At 31.3% G+C, this 15,767-nt stretch overlaps 3 protein-coding genes and 2 long non-coding RNA genes across 5 annotated transcripts in view; 4 read left to right on the forward strand and 1 right to left on the reverse strand.

The window, feature by feature from the left end:
* Positions 1–3,558: 3,558 nt before the first annotated feature.
* On the reverse strand, positions 3,559–4,299 carry LOC135948996 (uncharacterized). Its single transcript, XM_065498454.1, has one exon. It carries the CDS (start codon positions 4,033–4,035, stop codon positions 3,559–3,561), a length of 477 nt encoding a protein of 158 aa, XP_065354526.1. The 5' UTR covers positions 4,036–4,299.
* Positions 4,300–4,936: 637 nt separating this feature from the next.
* LOC135963383 (uncharacterized) lies at positions 4,937–6,305 on the forward strand. Its single transcript, XM_065515214.1, has 3 exons — positions 4,937–5,069; positions 5,130–6,006; positions 6,070–6,305. The coding sequence occupies exons 1-3, from the start codon at positions 4,968–4,970 to the stop codon at positions 6,276–6,278; spliced, it is 1,188 nt and encodes a 395-aa protein (XP_065371286.1). The 5' UTR covers positions 4,937–4,967; the 3' UTR covers positions 6,279–6,305.
* A 1,152-nt stretch (positions 6,306–7,457) lies between these two features.
* On the forward strand, positions 7,458–9,224 carry LOC135948945 (uncharacterized). Its single transcript, XR_010575845.1, has 3 exons — positions 7,458–8,169; positions 8,735–8,997; positions 9,053–9,224. It is a non-coding gene; the product is annotated as an uncharacterized LOC135948945 (long non-coding RNA).
* Positions 9,225–9,303: 79 nt separating this feature from the next.
* On the forward strand, positions 9,304–11,127 carry LOC135964179 (uncharacterized). The gene is made up of 4 exons (XR_010576868.1): positions 9,304–9,671; positions 9,753–10,349; positions 10,431–10,731; positions 10,806–11,127. It is a non-coding gene; the product is annotated as an uncharacterized LOC135964179 (long non-coding RNA).
* Positions 11,128–13,231: 2,104 nt separating this feature from the next.
* The window catches only part of LOC135949159 (uncharacterized), a 70,520-nt gene continuing 67,984 nt past the window's right edge, over positions 13,232–15,767 (forward strand). The window contains exon 1 of the mRNA XM_065498625.1: positions 13,232–13,349. The gene's annotated coding sequence lies outside the window, so the exon portion shown is untranslated. The remainder of the gene's footprint in view (positions 13,350–15,767) is intronic.

Raw genomic sequence — 15,767 nt, forward strand, 5'->3', positions numbered from 1 at the left:
ATTAAGCTTATATGGGAGTGAGTGGGAAACCACAAGTGGGGGCTTTTTGGTACTTTTTATATATTCTAATGGTACTTTTTGAATTTTCTGCAATAATGGACATAGAAATATGAAATTAGGCGTCTATGGTCCCAAGTGAGTGAAAATTCAAGGCCATACTTCTTGGTACTTTGCTTTGTTCTCATAGGTACTTTTTTGAATTTACTATAATAACGGACCTAGAGTTTCCAAAAAACCGAAGAATTTCAAAACCGCGGTTTCGTTTTTTTTTCGATTTTGTGATAATTTTTAAATATTAATTGTTATAGAAACAAAACTAGTTGGTCATATAGGAAAGGCTATACAAATTTAAAATTCAAACTTGACGGGTTATTGTTTAGTGAGTGCGAATTCAAAAGTGATAATCAATGGTACTATTTGTTTATTGCAATGGTAGTATTTTATAATAATAAACCTAAAAATTTAAAATTAGGCACACATGATTCTGAATGAATTTGAATTCACAAAAGGTGACTTTAGTGGTAACTTTCTTTTGCGTTTTCTATAATAATGGACCCAGAAATATGAAATTAGACATTTACAATCAGATTCACAAAGAGAGACTTAATAGTACTATTTCAATCTTCTAATTGGGGTGGTGAAGCGCACCGGGTCAGCTAGTTATTAAAATAAAATATATTGTATTTCAAAAAAACATAAAATATTTCATGAACAACTTTATTGCGTTTGGTGCGTGAACTTTTTTAACAACCGCGAAAAAATAATACCGTGGTTTTTTATATTTTTTAATGCTCTATTCGACTATGCTATGCCAATTTGCATATTTGCAAAAATTGTCAATAGCTATATCCCTAATGTACATAGTTTGTATAATTTTGTTAAAAGCTTGCCAAACGAATTATAGTTTGCTTACATTTTTTGTGTTGAAAAACTTAAAGTCTATAAAAAAAAACTATCGAACTGACCCTGACCCTTTACTTTAAAATAAGTATTGGTAGTGGGCTTACAATTCTTTTTTTAAAGTGACCGGGTTTATACTTATATTTACCAATAGACATTGTATTTTTCTCCAATTAATTTTCTCGTTTCATCAGATTTAGCGAACTTTAATCGAGCCTTACGATGCTATGACTTATTTTTTTTTTATAATCGCTCTTTTTTTGAGTCCGTTATTTTTAAGACATCTTCGAATTAAGCGCCTTGCAATTCGAGGATTAGCAGAAGATAGATTCGGTGGTCGACCACCACAATGTCGTGGGACTGATAAATTATTTTGTTATTTTAGCAATTAATCGGTACGAAATTTTGTATGTCTTCTAGCATGTTTTTCTTCAAAACTGAATTTATAGCTTTATCCATTGTAAAGTAAGTGAACATTTATTGAAGTGCTCTATTTTGTGTTTTTTTTAATAAAGAAATTAAAAGGATTATTATTTACGTAATTTTCTTCTTGTAATAACATAATTTAATTTAATTTTTCACAAAATCTATTTGCGGACAATACTGTTCACATGTAACTTCATTAAGATGTGATTCAAATGTATAAAAGTTCCGTTAGTTCCAGAATGTATTACCAGATAATAGTAAATAAATAGAGTGCTTAACAATTAACAAAAGGAAAATGTCATCAGGGCACTTATCAAATTTTTCGTCAATTTGCAAAACTTTATGTTCCTCAGAACTATACAATTTGATAAGTGATAATTTGAAATTGATAAGGGTAATTTGCAATTTTTATATTCTCTTAAGGCACTGCTACACGTTCAATATATATTGTATAATTTGGATCGCGATCCATCAATACTGAAGCTACACGTTCAATAAATATCGCGATACTGGATCGCGGTCAATATACATACAGTGGAAACTTTTTCCAAATATTTCATTATTGGCCTAAAATCTGAAATAATTTTTAAAAAAATGTTAACATTTTTGTAGTATTTTATTTGTATACGTTTATTAACTTAATTTAACAAAAAACAAAGGACATAATTAATTAAATTCTAAAAATGAGAAAACAAAATTAAAAGACATCGACGATGCATTGAACCAATTAAAGAGTCAATGGTCTCCTTTGAAATATTTTGCCATTCCCTTATAACCGCCTCCGATAAATCTTCCTTCCTGGTGTAATTTTGGGTCGTTATTTTACGATCTACAATTTCCCATAGATTTTCTATGGGATTGAGATCTGGCGATTGGGCAGGCCACTTCAAAACACGTACCTCGTTAGATTGTTAGCACTCGGTTAAAACCCTAGAGGTGTGTGTTCGGGTCGTTGTCGTGTTGGAATCTCCAAACTAGGGGCATATTTTCCACAGCGTATGGATACATAACATCGTTTAATATGGTTCTGTATCCTATATCTGTCATCGTATCTTTTATAATATGAATTGGGCCCATACCTTGCCCTGAAAAACATGCCCATACCATAATATTACCACCGCCAAACTTTACAGTCTTATTTGTGTACTTTGGATCTAATCTTTTTCCCTTTGGTCGTCTTACAAATGTTCTCCCATCACTGCCTCTTAAATTGTATTTGAATTCGTCGGAAAAGAGGACAGTATTCCATTTCTGTATCGACTAACTGTTCGGGTACTTACATATTTCTAATTCTAGGCTATTTCTTGAACTTACGAGGTCTTCCACCTAAATGTTGAGTTTTTACAGAACCGGTCTCACGAAATTTCATTATAATTTTTGAAACTGCCGATTTATTTATTGAATATTTGTCACAGATACTTTTTTGTTCTAAACCAGCTTTAAAATCGTTAATTATTTTATTTTTTATGTCTTCACAAATCTTAACTTTAGCCATTTTCGTTAACTTTGAAAAAAAAAGAAACAATTATGCGAAAAACTTAGAAAAAGAAATTATGAAAAATTACCAGAATATAAAATAAAATACATAGACTAACTTATTTTCTGTATAATTTAAAATTAATGTAAGTACTTTTTCCGAAAAAATGGCGAAAAAACGACTTTTTTTTAAGTTTGAATACATATAACTTTTGACTCATTAAAGGTTTTTAAACAGTTTTTTCTTACAATTATTAATAAAATTGTTGTTAATTCAAAAAAAGGTACTTTAAGAAAATCGGGAAAGAAACTATAAGAGATAATAAATGACTAAAGCAATGTTTTTTGTAGATCTCGTCTAGTAGATTCCATATACATATATAAAAATCTTTTAAATCGAATCACAAACAAAAATTTGACATCATTTTTAATTTTTGATATACCCGAGGTGCCCCACTTTGGGGCATTCCTCTATAGCCATGGGAATTTTTATTAAAATCGGTCTATTCTTTTAGAAGTTACAGATTTATTTCCACATTTTTTTCTCAGATCCCCCACTGTGCGTTATAGGGCTAAATATTGAAAACTCTCCCTAGTGATTCTACCTTCTACAATTATTGTATCATGGTACGTGTTCATAACATATTTGAAAAGTTATTTGAATGGTTCTGCGAATAAACAACTACCTGTAACTGGACCGCAATTTCCATGCAATTGACAGTCATTTTGAATAGGTGGCATTACGACGTATTGTATTTATTGTATACGGGATGTTTTGAGGTAAATTATGGGTGCAACACAAAATTCGCCACATCTACTAGAGCGACGACTGTAACATCGCCAACGATTATTATGATACTTGCATATGCGTGGCGTCATGACTACACAGCATTCCAAATTCGTAGGTGGTGTTGTCGTTGAAATTTCATCATCACAATCGTCATAATCATTGTTGCAGTCTTTGCTGTAGTTGTTCTCATCGTGTACAGTCAAAGGTGCATTAACAGCGGTGTTGTTCGTTTTATTCAGTATAATGTCGGGTTTTGTTTGATTAAATTGTGTCATAACGGCATTGTAAAATGTTAGATTATGTACAATTGGTTCGGGTACTGAACTTCTATGTCCGGTCCAAACTGTACCTTCGGGGCATTCAATAACGACACAGCGATCATTCACCATTTGAGATCCACGAGGACAATATATCAAATGGCATTCCTTACCAATGTGCTTCATTCCCGAGGGACATTTGATAAGGGTTTCAGGAGGTGGTGTAGGAATAGTGGGGCGAGGTTCGTCAGTTGGAGGTGGAGTTGTTTCATGTGGATGTTCTGTTTGACAACATTGATTTTGAACGCAGCAATTATTTGTTGAACCACATGGATTTGTCGAACAGGCATAACCAAGTTGATTTATACAATTATAATTTGGAGGAGGATTCGTCTGTATTACTGGACCGGAACATGAACAAGGTGAATTCGATGTTGGCAAATGACAAGAATGGTAACGCGCTCATTTGGACATACTTGTTCACCTCTAGAAACTGTAATACCCAATTCCTAATGATAAAAATAAACAATATTGTTACCAAATCTCCTCGAACAGCCATAGTAACTTACAGTAAGTACAAATCCAATTAACAAATAATATCGAATATTCATTCATTTCTCTTAGGAGTTTCCGAAGTAAACATCCCCATCCAAATTTAAAATATATATGTACAACTAAACTAGAAATGCATCATAATCATACAAATTAATGTTTTCAGAATTAATATTTTTCTTTTGGGTCATTGGTGTTATCAGTGGATTATCTGACAATGGCTACCATAAGCTAAACATGGAGAGGAATCCAGAAAAAAACTCAAACAAAAATACTACTCAAATTAATCACACATACGAGTGTTGTTTTTGTTTTCACATAGTTTTTTCTACTAATACATTCTCACCACTTAGGATTCTGACAACTGAGTTAGGTCTTTGACAGCAGAGTTTCCGCTCTATGTCTATTATCTATGCTTCTATGTACATATACATACATACATATTTAATTCTATGATGGCTATTGTCTATTTGAAAAATTCGAATTATAACATAGCATAATATAATCTCGCAAAAAGCTTTCAGTTAGTCAGTATGACTTGAGATTTGTTAAGAAACACTAGAGTAATGGAAAGATTACGTATTATTCGAATGTTTCCGACGTGTTTTCTTGTTGTTATTATTTTGGTTCTAAACTTTAAATTAATTCGGACAAAAAGTAATGACCCAGTGAGTACACTTGAATACGTTGTAGTATAACATAAAACAAAATTGTTTTATTTTTATTAGGCAATCGGAAGATGTCCGAACGGATATATTTTTAACACGGACGGATTATGCTATCCAAAAGAAATTTCAATTAATAGATGTCCAGAGGGATATATTCTAAACACGGACGGCTTGTGCTATCCAAAAGAAAGTTCGATTAATAAATGTCCAGAAGGATATATTCTTTACTCGGATGGATTATGCTATCCAATAGTAACGAAGCCATGTCCGTTTGATAAAGCAAATGAATCGAATGCATCATTGTCAACAACCATTGCTACTCCTATTGCAAAAACAACGTATTCGCCCGTTGAACTAAAGGAATTGCGTTGTCCCCAGGGTTCAATTATGATTAAAAATAAATGCCGTAAAATTATTTGCACCTTGGGAGAATACTACAGAGGTACGTGTCTGAACCCGGTGTGTCCATTTGGATTGGTATGGCGTGGTAAAAAATGTCAAGAGCCTGGATATCTGACAACAGTGATTGAAATCGATAATGATTTCGTTAATGAAGTGAATGAGAAACCAATTGCCCTAGCACTGAACCAGAAAAATCAGGTTATATATCACACATCAACGACAACAACTACTCACAAGCCGTCCACTACTCGATTTATGCATCTAAACAAAACGACCATCAGGCCATCATTCATAACAAAATCGACCACAGCCAGCGATGTCTGCTGTAAAGTGTTTACCCCACGAATTTGCAAATTATATGAAGGGAAGTGGCTGTGCTTTAATCGAAAATATCAACGTTGTGATAGACGCATTTGTTCATCACCAGTTATATATCTGAAAGCTCCTGAAATTAAGCACGAACCTCCAATACTTGTAATGTCCCCCAATCCTCAACTGACCAGCTGTGAAACCGATGATTGTCGCAATAATTCAAGTAACTATATTTCAATTATATTTACTGTATAGGTACTCTTAACGATTTATTCTACTTTCGCAGATGTTGACTGTTCTGGATGTCCAACTCTTCGTTCTGAAAATTGTTCTCCATATTGTTACAGGTCCATTTGTTCAAATGCCACATGTACTTTTATGGATTTGAATGAATATTGCAGTTATTATCCCGGACAAAACGGATGTTTACCAAATGACGGCTGTCTATGGAATTGGTGCAAAGCAAATACATATAAAATAAAACAAGCCAAATGAATCCAAATAAATCAAATTATTAATTAACATATCGTCTCCTTAATAAAACAATAGTGTATAATAATTTGAAAGTAAATTTTTAATTAGGCTTAAGTTCATTTTTTTATTATAATTTATTTGTAATAATTCAAAGAATATCACTGAATACTAAAATTTTTTAGACAATTGGCAAATTGGAATGCATTTTATTGGCAGGGTAGAAAATGCATTCCAATTTGCCAATTGTCTAAAAAAAATTAGTATTCGGTGATATTCTTTGAATTATTACAAATAAATTATAATAAAAAAATGAACTTAAGCCTAATTAAAAATTTACTTTCAAATTATACATACATATATATAAAAAAGTTCGAATAATTACCAAAAATCTATAAATAGTGTATAATTTTATTGCTATTTCGAAATAATTGTGTTTAAAATGTTTGTGTTAGTAGACATCTGGAACAAAAGTAATATTTCAAATGATCTTTTGACCCACTTTGTGGAAGTAGAATTTCACCAAATTTTGACCACATATCAGAATCAGTTATGTAGATTCAAGGTGCATTTAATAAGGTGCCATCGACAGCACAGCTGATTATAGAAATAGCACGCACAAATGTCAAACTACATATATAAAAAATATCCGCTAGTACGCCCGTATGTCAAACTCTATATATAAAAAATAAATGAATTCGCCTGTATTTATTTCAATTCGCCACTGCTGTCACCTTGTTAAATACGCCTTGTGTAGATTCTTATTATGCAATATGCTGTATATCAAGGAGTATTTAACAAGGTGACAGCAGTGGCGAATTGAAATAAATACAGGCGAATTCACTTATTTTTTATATATAGAGTTTGACAAGGTGCATTTAATAAGGTGCCATCGGCAGCACAGCTGATTATAGAAATAGCACGCACAAATGTCAAACTACATATATAAAAAATATTCGCCCGTACGCCCGTATGTCAAACTCTATATATAAAAAATAAGTGAATTCTCCGGTATTTATTTCAATTCGCCACTGCTGTCACCTTGTTTAATACGCCTTGGAGTTTGACATACGGACGTACGGGCGAATATTTCTTATATATGTAATATGCTATTTCTATAATCAGCTGTGCTGCCGATGGCACCTTATTAAATGCATCTTGACTCAGTAGAACAGCTGACTTATATGTTCATGTATGTTCAAGGCGAATTAATACAAGGTGGAGTCAGTCAAACAGCTGATAACTTTTTTTTTCGCTTTTTGGTTCTAACAATTGTCAAAGCTTGTTTTTATATTTAAATATCTACATATTTTAAGCTTATTAACAAAATATTTATTGTTTACATAAATAAGTAAAGCCCTCACTATTCAATTATCTACACTATATTAAGTTTAAATACTTATTTGTTTAATTTTTCATTTTGGTTTTTTGACATTTGTTAAGACCAATTGTTGTTTTTGTAGAACTGACACCACCTTGTATGAATTCGCCTTGTGTATGTTCATTGTGCAAAAAAAAATTTACCAGTGGCAGTGGTAACTTATTCAATGTGCCAAAAGACCCGGTTAAAAGGGCAACGTGGAGTGAAATTTGTGGCAAAAATTTCGCAGCTACAAATCTTGTTTGTGCCGACCACTTTCTGCCAACAAGTATTGCACGCACAGGAAAAAGAATGATTCTTTTGCCTAATGCTGAGCCTTCTGTTAAGCAACAGCAGGAATCTAAAATGTCTGTTTCTCATGAACCAGTAAACTATACTGTTAGCACCCTTGTTGAAGAAAGTAATGAACCGTGTGTGCCAACTGCGTCTGACCTTAACATTTGGGGCAACCCACTTAACAAAACACCTTGCTTCTTTTCGTTGGAGCAACTTGCAATGACAGCAACATCACAATGAACAAGGAACTCAAACAGAGTAAGTGTACTTAAACTATATAAATAAACTAGCTTTCCCAGCAAACGTTGTTCTGCCATAGCTCACACAAAGTTTGAAGACTCCCACTATAATAGTACTCCAGATATGCAATAATAAATTTTTATTTCGTATGGCCACGCCCATTGTACCTATATAGGTCAATTGTGAATCTAAACCATCCAGGGACAAACTCAAACACACACAACAAATTTCATCGAAATCGGCCCAGCCGTTAAGGAGGAGTTCAGTTACGAACACACGTACAGAAGAATTCCATATCTCCGGAACCACTGTGCCGATTTCGTGCAATTTACAGACATCTACAGACAATCCCCAATGTACCCTGAAATTTTGGTTGAAATCGGTCGACCCATTTTCGCAGTTAGTGGTGACATCAAAATGTACACTTATTTTTATATATAAGATTCATGTACATACATACATTTTTAATATATATTATTCCCTCGTATTTATTTTTTTATATTTGTCGACGTCGCGTAAATTGTAAACCAAACTTATTACAAGTCTGGTTTATATATATTTTTATTAAAATTTGGTTTTTCAGAACATCAAATGTCGAAAATACAAGTGGTTACTATTCTGAAAGAATTCGTGCTTTAGAAACGGAAAACAAAGAGCTAAGGATGCAACTTGCACAGGCAAATGTGGCTGTCGATTCCATGCGGCAAATATTTTCAGATGATTTGATGTTCGAGAATGAAATTATATCTGTCCGTACCATAGCCGATTTATTAAAACACACATCGAAGTCGGATGCGTCAATAACATATAAAATATCTGAGGAACATCTTACGGTTAAAGGTCCAGGTAAATTGTAATCGTTAAAGCAAAAAAGGATATATGTTACTTACAATAATTTTAGCGCGACAGAAAGTCAAATTGGCAACACAACTGTTTTCTAACACCACATCCAATGCGATTAGACGCTGCTTCTCCCTTGGATTAGATATATACAACCCCACAAAAACGGCCGACTTTTTTCAACTTGTGAATGATTGGTTCGATGTTCACAACTCTACATTGAAGGCGTTTAAATACCCTGGGAAGGTAAATTTTCTTATTTTATTACATAATCAAAAGCTTTTATTTAGATTTAAATTTACTTCCGTTAAACCGATTCTTAGATACCGATAACAAATAAACGGTAATATAAATGTTTCCCCTTTTTTCACAGGAACCATACGGCATTGCACTGGCGGTGCAAAAAGAAATTTTAATAAAAATGAATAAAGTAATGTCAGTTCCAATTGTTCCCGGTAAAAAAAACTTAGATCCTTTCCAAAAAGGAATTATTGCTGTCAACAATGCGTTGATGATGCTTCTCGAATATGTCGAAAGGTTTAATATGTCATATTTAGTGACAAATCGTCTAAACCAGGACGTACTAGAGCACTTTTTTGGTGCTTTACGCAGCAAAGGTGGTTTAAATGACCACCCATCTCCAAGAGATTTTAAGAACAGGCTTCGAAAGTACATCCTTGGTAAGTTCTTAACAATATACACATTTCTAAATAATATCTTTTTATATATCTGCATATGTATGTGTGTCTTCATATATTTAGCGAGAAATACGGAGCATTTAAACGGAAAGGGAAATTGAAAGATGATACCACAGAATGGCTTAACAGTTCTAGTACGTGCTTTGAAATTGTAGAAGGAGGAACGCAAGACTTTGAAGAGGAGCTGTCTGAAGAGATTGCCCAAGATTTTGATGACCTTCATGAAACGAATGAAGACGAAATTGGAATTCTTCAAGAAGATGCGCTAGAGTACATAGCTGGCTATATTCTTAAAAAGCACAATCTTGAAGAATTTGAATTTTGCGGAAGTTCGTTTTCATGGATTGATCAAGTATCGCAGGGATCCTTGAAAAAGCCTAACGAAAGTTTCATGACAGAACTGAAAAAGCTAGAAGCTATTTTCTATCGCATTAATGGTAAAGAAATATCCCACAGCAAAAATTTAAAAAAGCTTCTTATTGATCAAAGCGAACACGTAAATCTGCCGGAAATAGTAAAAACCACTTTTCACAAATGTAGAATATACTTCCGGGTACGCCATTTAAATAAGAGGCTTAGACAACAAAAAATTTCTCAAAAGGCAATGGGATTTAAGAAAATGATTAAAATAAAACTATAAATATCGCTGTTATTTTAAAAGTAAGTCCATATATACTTAAAACATGTTACGAAAATTGATAACAATCATTGTATCTTTATCATTTTCTTATATATTTTTAGTTTTTGTGCAGTACACCTCTTAATTATTAATAATTAAAACAAAACCAGAAGCAACAAACCAACTCATAACTCCAACCACTTATATAACATTACCTGGAGCTATTAATAATTGTTTACTTCGTATGGGAGGTACAACGCCCATTGTGCCTATATAGGACAATTCTGAATCTAACCCATCCAGGAACCCACTCAAACACACACAAAAAATTTCATCGAAATCTGCCCAGCCGTTAAGGAGGAGTTCAGTTACTAACACACGTACAGAAGAATTATATATATAAAGATAAAAAGAAGATTAAAAGTAAGTGATACTACATTATAAATTTAATGAGGTCAAAATGTTTATTATTTTTGTATTTTTTCTTACAAATATAGATACTACGTGATTCTGATGCCTTTGTAATGTTTTGTTTTGTCAATGTTTTTCTGGGCCTCTGAGTCTCAATAATTCTATTCACTGCCAAGAAATCTTTGATATTTAAGTATATTCAATTATTATGTTGTTTATATGCTTTGTTGTTGTTTTTTTTTATTTTTTATTGATCATTAGTTTTAGTTTACCTCTTTTATTGTATGAAATATTTAAATTAATTTATTTCTTTTGTTTTAATGACTATACTTGATCTCATTGTGTACCTAATACCTAATAAGTTTTTATTGAAATTAATAAATAAATAATTTAACATATGAATTCTGATTATATGTATATCCTGTTTTTATGAAATAATAAATTAAATGCATTTTACCAAAAACTTTGGGAACATTATTGAATTTAAAATTTTATTCTTTTTAAATCTTTTTTTTTCAAGTTAATTACGATTTTCCATATTGTCGCCATATTCTGGAAACCTAATCCGTATGTTTGTAACGACTTCTATTATTTTTTTCACAAAAACTTTATTTTTTACTTTGAACATAATCCATTTTCTTCTATTTGCTGCATTACCACTATATTACATTCTCTAGGAACATTATAAAACTGATCCCAATTGTCTAGTTGTTTTAAAATTTGTTATTATAAATCAATTTACTTAAAATACAACCTTAAACCAAAATTGCTTGTGGTTTTTGTAAATGTTGTATTTGTTGTAGTACTGTCGCTACCAAAGTAAATTAATAAAGTAGCGACCAAGGCGAATTTATACAAGGTGGAGTCCAAGACGTATTTAACAAGGTGACAGCAGTGGCGAATTGAAATAAATACAGGCGAATTCACTTATTTTTTATATATAGAGTTTGACATACGGGCGTACTAGCGGATATTTTTTATATATGTAGTTTGACATTTGTGCGTGCTATTTCTATAATCAGCTGTGCTGTCGATGGCACCTTATTAAATGCACCTTGGAGTCTACTTTATTAATTTACTTTGAAAGTAGCGACAGTACTACAACAAATACAACATTTACAAAAACCACAAGCAAGGCGTATTAACAAGGTGAGTGCATAAAATCAGCTGTTTCTTAATTCGCTGTGGTTTTATGTACACTATATGTCAAACTTTGTTTATGTTTACATTTGTTATTGTAAATAACATAGTAATATTTTAATTCGCCTTGATTTTGACATTTACCGTACAATTTAACAAAAACAAATTGCCTGTTGTTTTTGCATTGTTGTATTTGTTGCCGAGACGCACTGACCTTGTTAATACGCCTTGACCACAAGCAATTTTGTTTTTGGTTTAAGGTATGAGCTGTCAAAGTTGCCTGTTGTTGTTTTTGCTTTTGGGCTTGTTGTATTTTTCGCCACAACAACCACAAGTGAATTGACAGTTCAGACCAAAGTAAAAAAAATAGTCAGCTCAAAGTAAATTAATAAAGTAGACTCAGTAGAACAGCTGACTATTTTTTTTACTTTGGTCTGAACTGTCAATTCACTTGTGGTTGTTGTGGCGAAAAATACAACAAGCCCAAAAGCAAAAACAACAACAGGCAACTTTGACAGCTCAGACCTTAAACCAAAAACAAAATTGCTTGTGGTTTTTGTAAATGTTGTATTTGTTGTAGTACTGTCGCTACTTTATTAATTTACTTTGAGTCAGCTGTTCTAATGAGTCTACTTTATTAATTTACTTTGCATGTACTTGTATAAATATACTTTGAATTCGCCTTGCCTTGGTTGCAAAGTAAATTAATAAAGTAGACTCAGTAGAACAGCTGACTATTTTTTTTACTTTGGTCTGAACTGTCAATTCACTTGTGGTTAATTTACTTTGCTTGGTTAATTTACTTTGCTTGGTTCAAGGCGAATTAATACAAGGTGGTGTTAGTTCTACAAAAACAACGATTGGTCTTAACAAATGTCAAAAAACCAAAATGAAAAATTTAACAAATAAGTATTTAAACTTAATATAGTGTAGATAATTGAATAGTGAGGGCTTTACTTATTTATGTAAACAATAAATATTTTGTTAATAAGCTTAGAATATGTAGATATTTAAATATAAAAACAAGATTTGACAATTGTTAGAACCAAAAAGCGAAAAAAAAAATTATCAGCTGTTTGACTGACTCCACCTTGTATAAATTCGCCTTGGCTTGGTTGTTTATTATTTCCAAGGCGTATTAACAAGGTGAGTGCATAAAATCAGCTGTTTCTTAATTCGCTGTGGTTTTATGTACACTATATGTCAAACTTTGTTTATGTTTACATTTGTTATTGTAAATAACATAGTAATATTTTAATTCGCCTTGATTTTGACATTTACCGTACATTTTAACAAAAACAAATTGCCTGTTGTTTTTGCATTGTTGTATTTGTTGCCGGGACGCACTCACCTTGTTAATACGCCTTGATTATTTCAGTCATTAGATAAAACTTAGTCGGTGTGGTTGCGGGTCGGTTGCGCGTTTTAAATAATTGTTACTAAAGACACACACACAGAGCAAAAATCAAGTGAATAATTGGAAAACATAAGTAAATAACTAACGTAATAAAAAAATTATATTTTATTTATGATTTGTAAAATTTTGTGACTTTCGGTTGGTTATACTACGAATACATTCAAGTTTACTTTAATTATTTTTAAGGTGGTGTTTATAAAGAATGATAATGTTTATATCATTCTTGGGTGTTTATTTATGGTTTTCTAAGCAATTGAGTGAACGCGGGCGTTAAGTATGCATTTCTTTTATACGCAGTAATCGTTTTATTTTGTTTGCTCTTCTCTCATTGTATGTTGACTGCATTTTAATATTTAATATGTGTATTATATGTAGTTGGAGTTTATTTAGTTTTGCGGCAAAGTCGTAAAATTGGTTAAAGTGCAATCAATCAATGATTTTCTAACATGCGATATACATAGATACAACACCATAAAAATAAATACTTATTAACGAAAATATATTTTGTTTAGCAGGTACATACCAATCACAAGTCCTGCTAAAAAATTTTACACATCAATTGAGTGTATTATGTACATATGGATTAGTGTCCGCGAGTGCAAAAATATAATAAAATAAATCGTTTGATGAATTCATTCATTTAATAACACCAATGTACCAATGTAGCAACTACCCACATCCATACATAGCTACATATTTGTAATTACATACATATGTACCTATCTATACAAAATAATAATAATAAGTAGTAAAACAAATACGAAATAGTGTTGCTCTTAAGTAAATACCTACATAACTTAAGATATTATGATTTATCATAATTAATTAAAAAATGTGGAGCTCACAATGAAAAGGAAAAAAAGTTTTTTACAAATACCTATAAAAATAATTTTTTTCACAAAAAATCTAGGAAAAAATATATTTTTGCACAAAATAGCTATATTCTCATAAAAAGTTAGTTTTTTTTTTTAATTAAAAAAAAAAACAAAAAAATAATATTTTACAAAAAAGTTTTGATAAAATAAATCGATGTTTTCACAAAAAACTGATGGTGTTTTTCACAAATAATGCGACATACCTTTAAAAATAATTTACATAGTCCATACCAGGGATGCCAAACGGGACTGGGTTTTACAAATCCCGGGATTTGGGATTTTAGAAATGTTTTGCGACTTCGGGATTTTAGTTAAATGTCAAAAAACAACAAATTGAACAATAGTTGTGTTCGCGTACTTTCCAGTAAAAAATATCCAGTAACTTTATTTTAGAGTGTAAAAAATAAATTACTCTAAATCTGAAAAATTACAAAAAAAGTACGCAAACAACAATTTGTAAAAATAAGTTGTATTTTATTATAAATCAATTCAAAACGTTTGTATTGTGTTATTTTACATCTTTACTTTGCAAACTTGTAAATTGAATTAATTTTCAACTTTTTAGTTTTGTTTATATTTGCAACCATATGTTTTAAACATATTTTTATGTTGATATTTTTTACTGGACAAAAAATGTCTAGTAAAAAATATCATGTTCTCTATCTATGAACTGTCACTTTTAACACTATCTTGGTCTCTCGTTACAAGTTTTTAAAAGTAAACGAACAGAATCCAGTAACTTCCAGTGATAATTTGTACAAATTATTACAAATCAAGTACGCGAACACTACTAATAAAAACTATTTATTTCGTTAATATACTTAAGTAAAAATACAACAAAGCAAAAACTAATGCAATGAATTAAAATTAATTTGACACAAGAGATATTTCTATATATTAATATTTAAAATAAAATATAAAAGTATTGTTTAAATTTGCGTCTGTCTGTTTGTTTAAAACATGATAGGGCAAAAACGAAAGGATCCAGCTGGCTAAAATTATCCACAAAATCCTCTCTGTTGATAATGTTAGTTTGGTATTGAAAATGATCCATGATTTACCCTAGTGCCATACAATTGCATAAAATAAGTTCTAAGTACACTGAAATTATACTGTAAGGAATTGAGGAAATCGGGCTACATTTGTCCCTAGTCCCCACACATGGTCCCCTTCAAAAAATTACTTGAACATTCATAATTGTCTTATAATAATTAATATCGTGATAAAATTTAATAAACAAGTTGTATATGAAAATAAAACTTTTGTGAATATAACCCCTATATGAGAAAAATATTTTATTGTCAATAAATAATTTGTATATAATGATATTAACATACAATGGCTCCGTTTGGATTTGAAGCGAGATTAGTAATATAAGTATGCTGAAATTTAGCCTTCTAGGTATTTTGGGAGCTTCAAAAATCTTCCTAAACTATCAATTTATTTTTACAAATCCCGGGATTCGGGAAATCCGGATCCCGGAATTTTCGGAATCGGGATTGTCATCCCTATTCGATACTATACAATGTCAAAACAAATTGCATTTGATGTCGTTATTTAATACACTTATGTAAAATCTTTGGATCTATATTTTTTAGTTATTAACAATTTGGAAT

The sequence above is a fragment of the Calliphora vicina genome, chromosome 1, assembly GCF_958450345.1.
Source record: "Calliphora vicina chromosome 1, idCalVici1.1, whole genome shotgun sequence".
NCBI lineage: Eukaryota > Metazoa > Arthropoda > Insecta > Diptera > Calliphoridae > Calliphora > Calliphora vicina.